Source organism: Phascolarctos cinereus, unplaced genomic scaffold (genome assembly GCF_003287225.1).
Source record: "Phascolarctos cinereus isolate Bilbo 61053 unplaced genomic scaffold, phaCin_HiC Scaffold_4;HRSCAF=312, whole genome shotgun sequence".
Taxonomy (NCBI): domain Eukaryota; kingdom Metazoa; phylum Chordata; class Mammalia; order Diprotodontia; family Phascolarctidae; genus Phascolarctos; species Phascolarctos cinereus.
The window spans coordinates 580,900,627-580,916,953 of record NW_027555847.1 but is presented as its reverse complement, the minus strand read 5'-3'; the positions used below and the strand labels follow the sequence as shown (position 1 = coordinate 580,916,953).

General features: G+C 35.8%; 1 protein-coding gene across 3 annotated transcripts in view; it reads left to right on the top strand.

Annotated features, from left to right (window-relative positions):
* Positions 1 to 10,705, top strand: part of NBN (nibrin) — a 44,409-nt gene extending 33,704 nt beyond the window's left edge. For 2 of the 3 annotated variants that reach the window (XM_078153656.1, XM_078153655.1), the window contains 4 exons: positions 3,373 to 3,529; positions 4,777 to 4,886; positions 6,537 to 6,586; positions 8,117 to 10,705. In XM_078153656.1, coding sequence (XP_078009782.1) covers positions 3,373 to 3,529; positions 4,777 to 4,886; positions 6,537 to 6,586; positions 8,117 to 8,147 — 348 coding nt within the window. In that variant the 3' untranslated portion in view covers positions 8,148 to 10,705. Of the gene's footprint in view, positions 1 to 3,372; positions 3,530 to 4,776; positions 4,887 to 6,536; positions 6,587 to 8,116 lie in introns of those variants that run through there. The other variant, XM_020979717.2, reaches the window with a different exon arrangement.
* Positions 10,706 to 16,327: the final 5,622 nt, after the last annotated feature.

The following is a 16,327-nucleotide window of genomic DNA, read 5'->3' as shown; positions in this document are numbered from 1 at the left end:
CATAATCACGTGCCACAACTTGTTCAGTCATTCTCCAATTGATGGGCATCCCCTTAATTTTTAATTCTTTGCCCCCAAAAGTGAGCTACTATAAATATTTTTGTACATATAGGTCCTTTTCCTTTTTGTTTTTTATCTCTTGGGATACAGACCTAGGGGTGGCATTACTTAATCAAAGGGCATGCATGGTTTTAAAGCCCTTTGGGCATAGATTCAAATTGCTCTACAGAGTGGTTGAATCCGTTCACAACTCCACAAACAATGCATTAATGTCTCTTTTTCCCACATCCCCTCCAACATTTGTCGTTCATTTTTTCTGTCCTATTAGCCAGTCTAATAGATATGAGGTGGTACCTCAAAATTGTTTTAATTTGCATTTCTCCAGTCAGTAGTGAGTTAGAGTATTTTTTTATATATGGTTATAGATAGCTTTGATTACTTCATCTGAAACCTGATTTCTTTTGATCATTTATCAATTGGGGAATGACTCTTATTTTTATAAATTTGACTCAGTTCTCTGTGTTTGAGAAATGAGGCCTTTATCAGAGCTTCATTGCTTCAAAATATTTTTCAGTTACTATAGCTACCTGTATTTCCCTCCATCCTATCACCTCCGTTTGTTCTATTCTCTCTCTACTTTCACTCTGTCCCCCCTTAAAAGTGCTTTGCTTCTGACTACCCCGTTCCCCAATCTGCCCTCCTTTCTATCGCCCCCCCATCCACTTCCCCTCCTGCTTTCCTGTAGTGTAAGTTAGATTTCTGTACCCAATTGAGTTTGTATATTATTTCTTCTTTCAGCCAATTCTAAAGAGAATAAGTTCACTTCCTCCTCTTCCCCTCTACTGTAAAAACTTTTTCTTGCCTCTTTTATGTGAGATAATTTACCCTGTTTTGCCCCTCCCTTTCTCTTTCTCCCAATACATTCCTTTCTCAGTCCTTAATTTTATTTTTTAAATATCATCCCTTCATATTCAACTCACACCTGTAGTGATTCAGTGGCTCCCAAAGCCTGCTTCTGGTTTGTGCTCCACTCTCACCAAGGTGGGACAGACCCTTTCTGCTAACTTTCCAAATTATCTTTGGCGTGTGTGGGCTGAGAGGTCTAGAAACTGCCACTGCTGCCAGTGATTCAGTTGCCCTGAGGCCTGCTCCTGGTTTGCTGGTGTCCTGTCTGTGCTGCATGGCCTTGAACTGGACTGCACGCCTCTCTCACCCTGGTACAACAGACTTTTCTGCTGACCTTCCAAGTTGTCTTGGGTTGGAAATTTGTTTCACTCTGTCTTTTTGTGGGTTCTGCTGCTCTAGAATTTGTTTAGAGTCATGTTTAAAGGTATTTGGAGTGATATTTGGGGGAGAGCTCAGATGAGTCTCTCCTTTTACTCCACTATCTTGGCTCCTCCCCTGTCATTGTTTCTTATAACACAGCCATATTCCATTATATTTGTATGATATGTCTTGTGTATTACTGATACTACTACATCATTTTGTATACTGTTTAGCTGTCCTCAGTTAATGCATGTCTCTGTTCTTTCTGGGGTATGTGGGATATTCAGGGATGACTAGCACCTCTGGTGTGAGGGTTTGCCAAGCCCTTTTCAAGGCTGCTTGTCTAACTTTGGTGTCAACCTGGCACTTATCTGTGGTTCCAAGAAGCTGTAGCATGTGCAGCAGCCACACCACAGTAAAACTGTGTTGGCAGACTGGCTAAACCATTAAGGTAACTGCCCATTGGTGAGTTAGGAAGGTGTCTACCCCAAGCATGTGAATGCTTCCCCTGGTGGAATGGTGGATGAAAATAGTTTGTTCCAATGGCCGTAGGAGTGGCTGAAGTAGGTGCTGTGGAGCACTTTTGAGTGTGGTCAGACATCAAAGACTCCAAGGTCATCTACCTCACCCTGGGCCCATCTCCAGTCATTTTTACTTTTGCCCTGCTAGTGGACTTCAGTGACTCTGGAAAAGAGAGTGTGGCTGATGACTTTATTGCAGCTCTGCCTCACTTATATCTAATTCATGCTCAAGTCAAGACATCATCCCATAATGTCATTGGTCCTCTTTGAAAATGAAGGACAATGGGCAGATAGGTGGTGCAGTGGATTGAGCGCCCTTGGAGTCAAGAGGACCTGAGTTCAAATCCGACCTGAAACACATAACACTTACTAGCAGTGTGACCCTGGGCAAGTCACTTAACCCCATTGCCTAGCCAAAAAGAAAAAAGAAAGAAAAGAAAATGAAGGACAAACAACAACATTGTTTCCAATTCTTTGTTACTACCAAAACCAAAAAGCTGCTGTAAATATTTTGGTGTATATATGGTACTTTATTTTTATTATTTACCTCCTTTAGTTATTTACCTAACAGTACAGTCTCTCGTCCAGAGAGTTCCCTCTTCCCTCCCCCTTTTTTGGTTACTTTTGAATAAGTTATACTTTACTTCTTTGTTTTTACTTTGAAACCTTTCTTTCATATTTAAGGAATATTTCATTCTCTGAATAACTTGACTTCTTCAAGTATCTTTAACCCTCTGTTCTAGCAGGGAGATAAGCCTACATTTTGAACTGGGAAATTAGTTACTTGGCCATCACAGAAAGATAAACATTGTGTACTCTCTGGTATCTATTGGGATCCCGAATTATAGTGTAGTAGGCAGAAAGCCAGCCTCAGAGCTGGGGAGATCTGGGTACCAGTCCTGCCCCTGATGCATCTTGGCTTGTGACTATAGATCCGCATTGATAAAAGATACTTAAAAGTCCTTCTCTCTGTGATAGTCATTGGAAGTTTTTTCCTTGTCTTCTAGAAGCAAAATCCCTAGTCACTGGCTTTCCAGTTATTCATGTAGGTATTTAATATTAATTAATTATTGTTAATTAGACTAAATTATTCAAACTAATGTTAGGTTTCTTAAGCTGTTGAGGGTAAGGAGCTTGTTTTATTTATCTTTTGTTTTGTGTTATCCTTTAGAACTTAACCTGGATAGTAAATGATCGGTTTCTTGAATAAGTAGTGGAAGAGAACACCAAAAAAAAGGGAAAAATGAGAAGAATGCTACCGAAGTTAAAAACCTTATAGCCCCTAAACTGATTGGCATTTTCTGTCCTCATCCATCCATATCTGAAGGAGGTATAAATGCCTCATAAGTATAAAGGAAGATACAGAGGATGTGGATAAATACAATTTGGTTTTTAAATCTAATGAAAAATTGACTGGAGATGATGGGAATTTATACAGTTACCTATTTAGATCTGATTTCTCCATATATTAATATAAAAAATCCTAGATTTTTATATTTTCATATCTATAAGAAACTTTAATTTTAAAATAATTATATAATTTCTTCTTTCTTCATATGTCTTTTTTTTTTCAACCCCACTTAAGAATGACAAACTTCAAGATGGTGGTGAGATGCTTCCCAAGAAGCTTTTATTGACTGAATTTAGATCACTGGTGGTTAGTCACCCTGGATCCAGAAATACATCAATTATAAGAAATGATTATGGAGAGCTAAACAACTTCAAGAAATTCAAAAAGGTAGGTATTTATTTTAATATATCACAAGAGAGCACTGTTTGAAATGCTTCAGTAGGAGCCATTGCTAGTAAATGAAAGCAGTGATATGCTTTAACATTAATCTGCACTGTACTTGGTGTCTAACTTGTTCTGTGTATCTGCAGCTAAGGACAACCTGTACATTGAGTGTTTCAGAATTGCTGCTTGATTGTGACTGATTCTACATTTTCTTCTTTCAGTCAGCCAATCTATAAACTCAGTATTTGGGTGGGGTTTTTTTTGGGGGGGAGGGATAGAGGAGGATGGGTATAGAATAGATAGATGCCTTATAAGTATTAAGGATTTATTTATTGGTGCCTAGTTATGCTCTCAGTTGTATGCTTCAATTGCATTTCTTTCTGTTTTGCCTATCATAGCATTTGTTTTAATATGCAGAAATACTTTAAAAGTCATTTTAAATTTTTGGAGTTGCTTCGAACTTTATGAAAACATTATTCTCCTAGTACGCAAGTCAAGGAATAGAAACATTTTGAGGATCTGGGCTGAAATGTTTTAGACTTTAGAGGAGAATCCAGTACTTTGAATTTCATCTACAAGTGAATGTATTGCACTTTTTATTCTTGGATGTGTTCTATCATGTAAGTTCTGAAGCTACCTTTAAAGGGTCATGCCAAATTGAGTTTCAGCAGCTGTAAAAATATTGAAAATTTTTCTAGTTGAAAATTTTATGCCATAACTCATATCACAGAAACATCCAGTGATAGATAGTAATTTAATGAAAATGAACAAATTATGTAAATTTTTTAAATAGTAAAAGCACAAGAAAAAAATTATATGTATCTCCCTGAGCTTATCAGGAACTCATATGTTCTGAATTACTCTAAAGCAGTCATGGTAATAGTAATAGTTGAAAAATTAGAAACTCTTTGAAAAAACTTATAGAAAAAAATCATCATATAAAACTTCACAGATCTCAAAATGCAATCAAATACCCAAGTACTGTTTTGACTACTGGAGATTTAGTATTTTTTCACTGATTTCAAATAGTATCATTGATATTGATTCTGTCTTGGTAAAGTATCTTAAGCTACAGTTTTTCAGAACAACTGAAATAAACTTCATTTACATAGCTCTTCTCTGTAAAGTTAATGGCCCTTTTCCATCAAGTTCTTTTGAAAATATCATAGTCTCACTTTGATAATGTATTTTATTATTACAGTGATACTATTAAAATGTTGTAATAATTTTGGACCTTTTTTGCCTGATAGGTAGCTTATCCTGGGTCAGGAAAACTTCCGTGCATCATTGGAGGCTCTGACCTAATAGCTCATCATGCTAGAAAGAATGCGGAATTAGAAGAGTGGTTAAGACAAGAAATAGAGGTCAGTAATAAATCATGTTATATATCTATTTTAATCTCTATTTTGTTCTTTTGTGGTGTTCTTACATCAGATTTTCAAACAAAAAATTTTCAAACAAAAATAAGTGATCTCCACTTATTCTCAGGAAAATGCCATGAGTTTTAGTTATAGGTTAATTCTCATGGCTGGAGTGGTGGCACACAGCTATACCCAGCTCCCAGTGATTTATTTATTTATTTGCTTTTTGGTGAGGCAGTCGTGGTTAAGTGACTTGCCCAGGGTCACACAGCTAGTAAGTGTCAAGTGTCTGAGGCCAGATTTGAACTCACATCCTCCCAACTCCAAAGCTGGAGCTCTATCCACTATACCACCTAGCTGCCCCCAGGGATCTTATTAGCTGGTGGATCTCTTCTGACCTGCACTGGGCTGTGCCAATCAGGTATCTCTCTGGGGTTTGGCATCAATATAATGAGCAGTGAGAAGTAGGGGGCCACTAGGTTGCCTGAGTAACAAAGACCAGTGTAGGTCAGAAACAGAGAACATCTAAGCTATCATGCTGATCGTTGGTGGAATCAAACCTGTTAGTAGCCCCCACATTGACAGCCTGGGTGAGATGGGCAGACTTAGTCTTTTAAAAATATATATTAATCCTCACCAGATAAGAAATGTCAGAGCTATTATCTGTCCATCACTTTATTTAGACATTAGTATTTACAGCTGCGAGCCATTTAGGTTAAGAAAATAATACAGCAAAACAAGTTTAAAAAAAAACTAGTATTGCCTGAGGGTACAGAGATACCAAACACACTTATCCTAGCACTTAAGCTAATATTCACAGTAGCTTTTCATCAATATTTATTTATTAGGTATAAGGAGGATTGTGTAAAGAAAGTAGCATCATATTCCTGAGCTACTCTGCGTCTGTTAATTTACAGATTTTGACGTGGTGTAGTGTAATCTAAGAACTGTTATACTAAACTTGGCACAGGGTCTAGCCAGCTCTGCTCCTAGTCTGGTCTGCCAAATTCGAACTTGCCTTGTCACCACTCACAACCATCCTTTTCTCTTTGTTCTCCTTGCTGTTGTTTATCTCTCTATCTCTTCTCTTTTGATATCTTACCATCTTTCTCAGTTTGTTTCAGTTGTTCCCAGCTGTTCTTGCTGCTGTTTGTCCCATTGTGGTTTATCTGTTCTCTACTTCTCTTCTCATTGATCTTTTTATTACTTCACTCCTTCTTTTTATGCACTCCAAAACATACATGGCTTAGATTTTATAGCTACTTGATTGGTTCACAATTTTTATGAATTTAGGGTCATTTTATTCTCTACACACACACGCAATCAAGTGTAATAACTCTTGATACTTCAGTGATACTGATTTCAGTTTTGAGTCTTTCAGGTCCCAAAGCTCTAACTTTTGTCCTCCTCTCAAAAAAAAAAAAGCAGTTACTGGAGAGTTGCTATTTCATAAGTTCTGCTGTGGTATATAAAAATAAACAGTTCTGATGATGTTTGTACTGAGTACATTATAAAATAGTTACCTTATTAATGTTCTTTTGAATATATAGAAAATAGTGGAAAGATTATAAACAAGAAAGAGATATTGATCAGAATTAACAAACTGAATATTCACCATAGGGCAAAATTTTAAAACTCTTTTTATTTTGGTAGGTACAGAACAAACATGCAAAAGAAGAATCACTTGCTGATGATCTCTTTCGGTAAACTTTTGTTTATTACAGGTTTCTAGTGCTTTCAAGTATGTTATTTCAAAGCAAATACTTAATACATATGGCCCCAGTTTGTAGCTTTGAAGTAGTGTGTTGTGTACGCATCTGTTTTCATCCTCATCACAGCAGTAATAATAATAGTTTACATATATTTGTGTGCATGTGTCTGTGTATGTATGTGTTATATATACACATATGTATACACATACACACAAAATATCTTACATACAAGCTTTTTTTTATGAGAAGATACCACTATGCAAAATTTCAAGAACTCACCATACTGATCTATTTTCACTTTCTGAAATTCCGGATAAATTTGTTCATTTTTTTCTTTTTCTGCTTAGCCTAAGTTTAGAGTCTCTAAAGCAAGCTTCCTTTAGATTCTGGAGCCTGCTATACGTCAGTTATAAGATATGTCTCAACTGGAGATATATCAGTTATGATATATGCCACAACATACTTTAAATTTTTGTGTGGTCTAGAGCCCCCAAAATAAAATAAATGGCACTAGGCTAACACTTTTAATCTACTAGTATTGTAATTTGGCTGATAAGTTGTGACATTTTCATGTCTAAGCAAAAGCATTAACGAATGAGTTCTGACTTAAAGCATGTTAAATACCAGATCATTTGTTTAGCCTTAAGTTGCTCATGCATGAAAACAAAAGGCTATATTAGAATTAGAATTGGCTTTTAGTGGGGAGGGATTTAAGATTGGCTGTGATTTAATTCTTATTCAACACATTCCTAAGGGCATAATAAAAATTTACTTCTCTTATCAAATGTTCTCTTAACTATCATTAAATAAAAGTTGGAGGTATATATGCAGGGAAGTATAATTTTATAACGTTTTCTAAAACGTGGAACAAAAAGGTTTTTTAATAAAAGTGTTTAAATTTTTTTTCCTCCAGAGGAGAACATAATTCTGTGGAGATTTTATGTTTTGTTTTGTTTTGTTCCCTCAAAAGAAATCTTCTATAAAGGGGGTATCTGCATGCTCAGCTGCCCAATTTTTTTTTTGCTATAAGAAAACATATTAACGTTTTGGGGAGTGTTCATTTATGCTTTTGATTAAACTCTTCATAGGACTTGTGTAGCTTATGAGCTGAATCTATATGTGGGCAATTTTCAACCTTAACTTTTAAAGCCTAGGGGAGATGTGTATTGACTTTAAGTTACCTTTTAAAGGTGGTGTTTTCTTTTTTGTTTTAAGTAGTGATTGTCACAATTTACAGGTGAAGCAGTGGAATACAGAAAAGTGGACAGTCAGATGGCCACGTTTAATTATTAGGGATAAGGATAGGGATAGGAATAGGGACTGGTCCTGGGATATATTGGGAACTCTCAGATTGGAGAAACTATGGTTCTTTGCAATGGCCTCTCTTTCTCTTTGTGACAAAAGCAAAATTAAAACTCCTTCCTTGCTTACCCTGCTGAAAAAATCTTTAATCACTTGTATATTTCAAAGTAAAAGGAATGCATTTTTAGGTCATTTTGACTTCTTTTTCTTTCCTTACAGATATAATCCTAATGTAAGAAAGAGAAGATAACTGAAGAGTTAAATAATGAAGCAATTATGTGGCAGGCATTTACGTGAATGTTTACAAGGTTATATTATAATATATAGAAGAGATTTCAATAGCAGATGTTTTATAACTTAGATTCATCATTAAATAAAATACAAAAAAAATATGCTTTTTTTCATGTGGGATAGTTTGTTTTAGTTTCACATCTTTCATTAACTTTTTTTTCCCCCAGAGGTGACAGTTGTCAATTCAGCAGTTATGGTGATCTCTTTGATCAGCTATGGGTGCCAGCCTTAAACTTTTTCTCGTTGATTCCAGTTTTCAAGGTGTAAGCTCTGTTACCTTGCCTACCTATCCTATCAAGTTTCTTGGAAACAAAAACATCTCATGAGGAAGATAAAATTCAAATTAGTGGTATGTTTGTGTCCTGCTTAAACTGAAAAATAAGAGGCTTACTAGAATTGATGATAGAAATAAATTTTAGAACAGAAAGGTACATCTAGACATTATGTAATCCAGTCTCTTACTTTTAAAAATGAAGAAACTGACACAGAATTAGTCGCTCACACAATGCAGGAGTCCTAACTTCAAGTCCAATGTTCTTTTACTATGTTTTGGGGTTTCTTTTTTTTTTAATTCTAATTCATTTCAACTCATAGTCGATGATTTGGCTAGTCGTATACTGTCCACATTTAAAGTTCTATTTGAGTAGCTCTTATTATATACCACATTACCCAGTTGACTTTCCCAGATACCTAAGACTTATTTGTCATGGATCTTTGTTTTTATTGTCTCTAATCAATTACCACTTCCTTATAATATCCCCTGAAATTATATTTAGTTTAGGAAGCAAAAAGAAGGGTGTGTCTGTGCATTTAGGTATCTTATAACTGGGAGTCTGCTTATGAATTGACTTATTTTAAAGTCTAAATATGAGCCTATAGTAATGATTATTCTGTGTTTATGAAGGTGTTTAGAATTTGGTTTTCTTTATCAATAATACTTCAGTATTTGACTAGATAGTTTATCTCATTACTGTGAGTATTCCCTCCTGTGATACATATACCATCTGACCCATTCATGCCTCTTCAACCTGTGTGGCCTTATCCATGCCCTTCCATAAATTCACCACTGGAGTGAATTTTTACCCAATATGCTAGAAACCTTCCTAATGTTCTCTTGATGTAGCAAGATACCAGCAGAGCATGTTTTTCTATTGTATATCCTATTCTCCTTGTGGGTATAGCTCATGTTTTTTATTCATACTTTTATGACATCATTTGCACCACTTCTTTGCAATTTTTTGCTAGTTTAGGTACTATTTTATAGACTTTGAGGACCTTTGCCTTCATCAAATTACATGTCATAAAATATCAGCGTACCAGTTCTGGGAGGTGTGCATCATTCTTCATTCATAAACTTGGTTTTTCCTCAAAAAATGTAGGATGCTTTATAAACAGTTTCTAGTAGGTCATCTAAATTCAGGAATTTAGCCTGAAATGAAAAAATACTAGCCTTTGTGTCAGTCAAGTGTTTCTACGTTGGATTTTTCTTTTTTCCATTTTCAATATCAGCCTGTCATTAAGGGACTTGCTGCCCTGTGATTTGTGTAATGGGCCTTAGAAAGAGCTGGAAGTTACCCTAGAAAGGAAAAGGAAAAGAATGAGACTTAAAAAAAGTTGTGATGATTTTCATATGAAAAAGTAAATTTTAAAATGTCTTAGAGCTACAGTTGACTTCAGGAAGTGGAAATGAAAAGAGTTGGGGATTGATTCTACCTTGGAATATAGGCATTTGCTGTCTTAGAGCTCTAGTGCTTTCATGAATGGTCATTGTGCATCAGAATCTTAGTAAAGGTAAAATAGTTGTACACAAATAAGTTGGTGTAATTTTAATTTATTTTTTTCAAAGCTGGTTATCAATCTTGGTTGCTTTGTACATAGTTATGTAATTATAACATTTAGAAAAATCAGATTCCCCAAATGATAGTAGAAATTAAAAGGCTGTAAGTGGACTTTTATGTTAGAATGTCTCTTTTTAAGTTGTCTTGTAATAGTAATGGAAGAGTGACTCTGGGTAATACACCAGAATTCACTTAGTTGAACATCGAAGTAATTTCTAAAGGCTCAACATTCATAAATTTGAACCCATATTTTGTAGTCTTCTAAACTTCCATCATAATCATTTGAAGCTTAAATTATTTATGGCTGATCTCAGTGGGGTTTGAAAAATGCACGAAACTTTGTCCTCTAGTAAATTAGCCAGAGAAGATTGTAACATGGCAGAACATAAGTAGATTTGTTCTAACTTATTACCTATTGACTTAGCTTTTCTTCTGAGGCCTCAAATTATATCTCTGTGCTCCCATAGGGGCCCATTATATAATTTTGTGATTAATTTACATTAGTCTGAACCATGTTAAAAGCATATACTGTAATTGCTTAAATTACATCCTGTTGGGGAAATGAACCTATAATAACATGCAATTTGTTATTAATAACTTTTACAAAATGTGATCTTTTCATATATCTTTTTCTTTTATTAGGTAAACCTAATAAAAAATTCCGTGCTGTACCACAAAACCCTTTGTTCTATATGTTTTCGTGGGGGCAGGGGGGTGGTTAATTGTAGGAAAGCCGGATTTTTTTCCTTTTTTGTATTAAACTTTCTCACCACTTTTGCCATTGTTTTCAGCCATAGTTTCCCAAATAACTGGAAGTGATGCATCTGTTGAGGAACTGAAGGCTAGCTGTGTCTCACTAGGCTAACTTTGGCATTGGCATATCGTCAAGAATCCAGTTAAAGACTATTTAGACAATGATAAATTCTCTTTGTTTCATGAGTGGGCATGGATGGGTTGTGGTCTGTACTGTTAGAAATAATGTTCACATCAGTCAGATCACAGATCTGTTTGCATGTGTAATAGCTCCCACATATCCAGTGCTTTGCTATTTATAGAATGCCATTTTCACAACAATCCTGTGAGGTAGGGAGTTGTAAGTTGCAGGATCCCCATTTTACAGATGGTGAAGCCAAACCTAAAAGAACTTGAGTGAATTATTTAGTGTCACTGCTAGTCATTGACAATTGGGAGTTAAACATTAATCTTCACATTGTAAATACAATACTGTCCATTAATTTTATTCAACAAACATTAAGTTCCTGTGATATTCAGGGCATTGTGTTGTACAAGATAGGATACAACAAAGGCCATCTTAAGCAGAAGGGTCAAACATAGGAACCAGATTAAAATGTAATTAGAAAATAACAAAATAAAAATACAATCAAATACAGATAACATTACATTTTAAAATTGTCAGTATTTGGCCAACAGAGATCCTTATGAACAGATTAATGGCTCTTTCTATTTAAGTTTGAAGCCATTGCTCTTAAGGAGTATATAATTCATAGAGGTGCGGGAAAGAAAAGAAGTATACAGGAAACTGATAACAATAGGGTTTGAAGAAAATGATATAAGAAATTTGAAGAAATCACTTTGAGATGGGTGAGGGAAGGCTTTGTGGAGAAGATACATTGTTTGAACCTTAAAGTAATGAAGGAATTTCAACATAATCCAACAGATATAACAGGCGAGGAGAGTCTTCCATATGTGGGTAAACTGCATGAGCAAAGACAGAATAAAAGCAGCATGTGAACAAGAGGCAAAATAGTATATTTTGGTTAGAATGTAGAAATTTTGAATGGGGAATACTGTGAGATAAGACTGGATAGTTAGGTGAGAAGTTTGGGAATCCATTAAAGGGTTCTAAATAGAGAAGTGATATAGCAGTTGGTTAAGAAGATTATATAGGCAGCAGTGTGGAGGATGGTTTCAGTAATGGATAGACAAGGCAAAAAAGGTTTTGTTGTTTAGTCATTTTTCCCCTATTTGGGGTTTTTCTAGCAAAGATGCTGGGATGGTTTGCCATTCATTCTGTAGCTCATTTTACAGATGAGGAAACTGAGGCAAGCAGGGTTAAGTGACTTGCCTAGGGCCACACAGCTAGTGTCTGAAGCCAGGTTTGAACTCAGGAAGATGAGTCTTCTGGATTCCAGGCCCAGCTGCACTGCTCCACCTACCTGCATAGGATTTGAATTTGGGTGATTGCAGTGTAGTGGACAGGAGGCCAGATGTGAGAGCTAAGTGTTGAGGTAGAAATGACAAGAATTCTGAACTGACTGGATGATGTATGGGTTGAAGAAGAAAAGTTAAAGATGACACCAAAGTTTTTAATCCGAAGACACTGATCTCACTAACTGAAAGAAGTGAGGGTGAAAAATATAGAAGATGAGTTTCATTTTAGACATGAAATAGGCAGTTAGGAATATAGGATTAGAGTTCAAGGAAATTGGAAGTGAAGATAATGAATTTGGGAGTGATTTGTGTAGATACTGAAGTCAAAAGAGCAAATAAAATCAGAGAAATAAATACATATACACAAACGTATATATAAAGAGAAAGGTGCCTAAGACAACACCTGTAATTAAAAGTTGAGAATGAAGAGCCAGCAAAAGAGGGAAGAAATTGAAAAATCATCCAAGTGGAGTGTTTACAGAAGGCATGGGAGCTTAGAATAGTAAGAATGAAGATGGGTTCCAGGCTGTCATGTGTCAGAGTAATGGGCCATGAGAGAAGAATGGCCATTGGATTTGCTAAAGAAGTTAAGTACTTGTGAAGAGCATGGTTTAGGTAGGTTGGTAGGAAGGAAAGCCAATTTACAAGGGCTTGAGGAGTGGAAAATGCTTTTTCTAGGAGTTTAGGAAGATGACGACCTGAAGCAACTGCAGGGTCAAAGGCAGGTTTAATTTTAGTGTTGAAGAGACAGGAACGTACTTGTAGGGTAGTCAGAAAGACCCAATGTAAAGAATCAGGTTGTAGATATGTGAGGGATGGAGTGGCAGTGTGGTCTAGTGGATAGAGTGCTAGATCAGAATGAGCTAAAGTCAAGTCCTGCTTGTGACAGCTGTGCAAACACGGGCAAATCATTAAATTCTCTGCACTTTAGTCTTTCCATCTGTAAAATGGGGATATTACTAACTGTAGTACCTACCTCAGAGGTTTGTTGTAAGGATCCATTGAAATACTGGAAGTGTTCTGCAAACTTTAAAGTATCATGTAAGTCAATTATTATAGATCATGTTTACAGAAGAAACCTCCCCAAAGTCCAGTATTGTGTGCTATTGGGAGAACTTTTTTAGAGAGATTTCTGATATAAATGAAACACATTAGTTAGCAGCTCTGTTAAGGTGGCTCCAAAACTGATATCTTTACCCCCATTTTTCTCTAGAACTCCAGTTCATATTTCCAGCTGATAAAAAGTCTGATTTCATGATAAAGAATTAAAGAACATGTCAAAATTTTGTGAACTTGGTGCCAAGTAATGTAGAAACAAATGATTTCAGCAGAAGGAGGCATTGTATATTAAAAGTTCTTAAGAAATAAAAAGTTGAAAGGTTTATTGTATGTCAGTAAATACAGTCATTTTGCTTTGTCCAGGGTAATGTTCGTACCATAGTAGTACAATCAGGTGAATTCAATACTAGTTGAATGCCAAAACCAAAAGTAGTCATTTGTAATTTACTGTGAACTTGGAAGGACCTAATGATCTGTTCTTGATCCTATGCTGCTGAGTGCTTTTTTTTTTTTAAATCAGTGATGTGGGTAAAGGGATAGGTGGCTTGGTGGCTTTTTTCTCTTTTGGTTAGGCAATTGGGGTTAAGTGACTTGCCCAGGGTCACACAGCTAGTAAGTGTCAAGCGTTTGGTCTGAGGCCGGATTTGAACTAAGGTCCTCTTGACTTCAGGGCCGATGCTGTATCGGCTGCACCACCTAGCTGCCCCATGCTTGGTGGCTTTCTTATCCAATTTTCAGGTAACTGAATGCTAGAGGAATAGCTGATAAGTTAGATGACACAGTCCAGCTTCAAAAAGATTTTGACAGGGTAGAATGTTGGGACTAAAACTAAAGAATAATTGGATAGGGAAACTGTAAGATCTTAGATTTCAGTTTAAAAAAAATATTGGAGAGGCATGGCATTACATCAAAACAAAACCTTGGGGATCTAGTTTATCACAAACTCAATATGAGTCAATTGTATGATTTGGCAGACAAAAAGCTAAAACTGTTTTAAGCTACACTGAGAAACATGATATCCAGTACTAAGTAAGAGATAATCCTAATAATAATAATAATAACTAACATATATATAGCACCTGCTATGTTCCAGGCAGTGTGCTAAGCCCTTTACAATTATCTCATTTGATCCTCACAACAACTCTATGAGGTAGAATGCTATTATCCCCATTTTATAGATATGAAAACTGAGGCAAAGAGGTCTAGGTTCACACGGATATTGTGTCTAAGGCCAATTTTGAACTCAGATCTTCCTGACTCTAAATGCAGCACTCGTTCCTGACTTCAAACCCAGTACTCTAGCTGTCTCCTACTCCCTAGTCTAAATTATTATGTTCAGCTCTAGGAATTACATTTTATGACTGCTTGACTATACATGTTTGTAATAGTGGTTTTGTTTTTTGTTTTCAATTTAGGTAGATGAGGTGAGAAAGAGGGAAGGTATATTTTTTGCTGATTTAAAAAAAAATGAGGCAGCTAGGTGGTGCAGTAGATAGAGCACCAGCCCTGAAGTCAGGAGTACCTGAGTTCAAATCCAGCCTCAGACCAAACCCTTGACACTTACTAGCTGTGTGACCCTGGGCAAGTCACTTAACCCCAATTGCCTAAAAAAACTTTTTAAAAGAAAAAAACTCTATAAGATTGCTCTCATTTCTTATTCCTAAACTGAGTTTTCCTAATACTTTTTTTGTTATTCTCCCTTATGTCCACCTTTGCATTGAGGCCACCAAATAGATATTCATTTAATTTAGTTTACTGATTTTTTTTGGTAGAATTTTTCTGCTGTCATCCTCTAACACACATTGGTGCATAAGCTGTAGTTATTTTCATGTCAGCCTTTTTGCCAAAGCTTATCACAAGCACTGAGATGATATTTCCTAAAATAACATTTCTTTGGGGGTAGTAAAACGAATTATTCCAACTATGCCTCTCCAAGGATGAATTCAAGATCCTTTAATTAGCTTGTTTTAAGCTAATAACATCCTCTTGTTTTAAGTCTGAGTCAGTCCTTCAATAGTATGTCTACTCCTTTGCCCCTGATTAGGGTTCTTATATTTAGTGTTTGAAGGGTTAAGTTCATGTTTATAGACAATCCCCAAACCGGATGATTCAGAGGACTTGCATTAAAATAAAAGATAAATTCACTAGAAAATAAAGACTTCAGAATTCAATTTTGTCACACTATGCTTTAGGGGGAAAGACTTGTCTTGCAAATATATTTATATATTATATATTTAAATATAGTAACACACACACTTCTTTTAGAGAATAGCTAGGGCTAGTTTCTGTTTGAAGTAGAAATATATATATATGTATATATATTATATATATAATATATATGTAATATATATATATATATATATATATAATATATATATGTATGTATGTATAATGGAAGGAATAACTATTCACACACACATACCTTTTCCCACAAAATATATTGGACATTGAATAGGCAGTTTGCAACAATGACAAAGAACTGAGGAATTCACATCTATTGGGTAAGGGGAAATTTTTCAGTGACCTCCACACAGTACTTATATTTGTGTTTTTGCCAGGGTAAAGTAACAGCTATATGAACACAAAATGAATGTTTGTCACCTTACTATGCAAAGAATTTATTAAGGATTCAGCAAGGACTTATAAAGCACCCACTATGGGTCAGGTCTTTGGATACAAAGACAAAAACAGGCATGCCCTTAAGGCACTGACATGCTACTTGGGGCTCGAGGGAGGGAACTAACTTGTATGCAGATAAATACAAATTGAGTAGAGGAGTGCTAACAAATCCCCCAAGAGTAAGAAAGGCTCTGGAAGGAGAGCTGTGCCTTGAATAGGGCTGTGTTTCCAAAAAGGTGGAGATGAGGGAAAAGATTGCAGTTACCTAGAATTCTCTGTGCAAAGGCAGAAATGAGATGTCAGGTATAGTAAACAGTAAGTTTGGTGGAATCTTAGAATGAAGAAGAAAGATAGGACAGGGCCAGATTGTGAAGGGCATTAAATGCCAGAGAAATTTGTGTTTTGTCTTGAGCTACTGAAGCTTCCTGAGCAAGGGAGTAATGTTCAGATC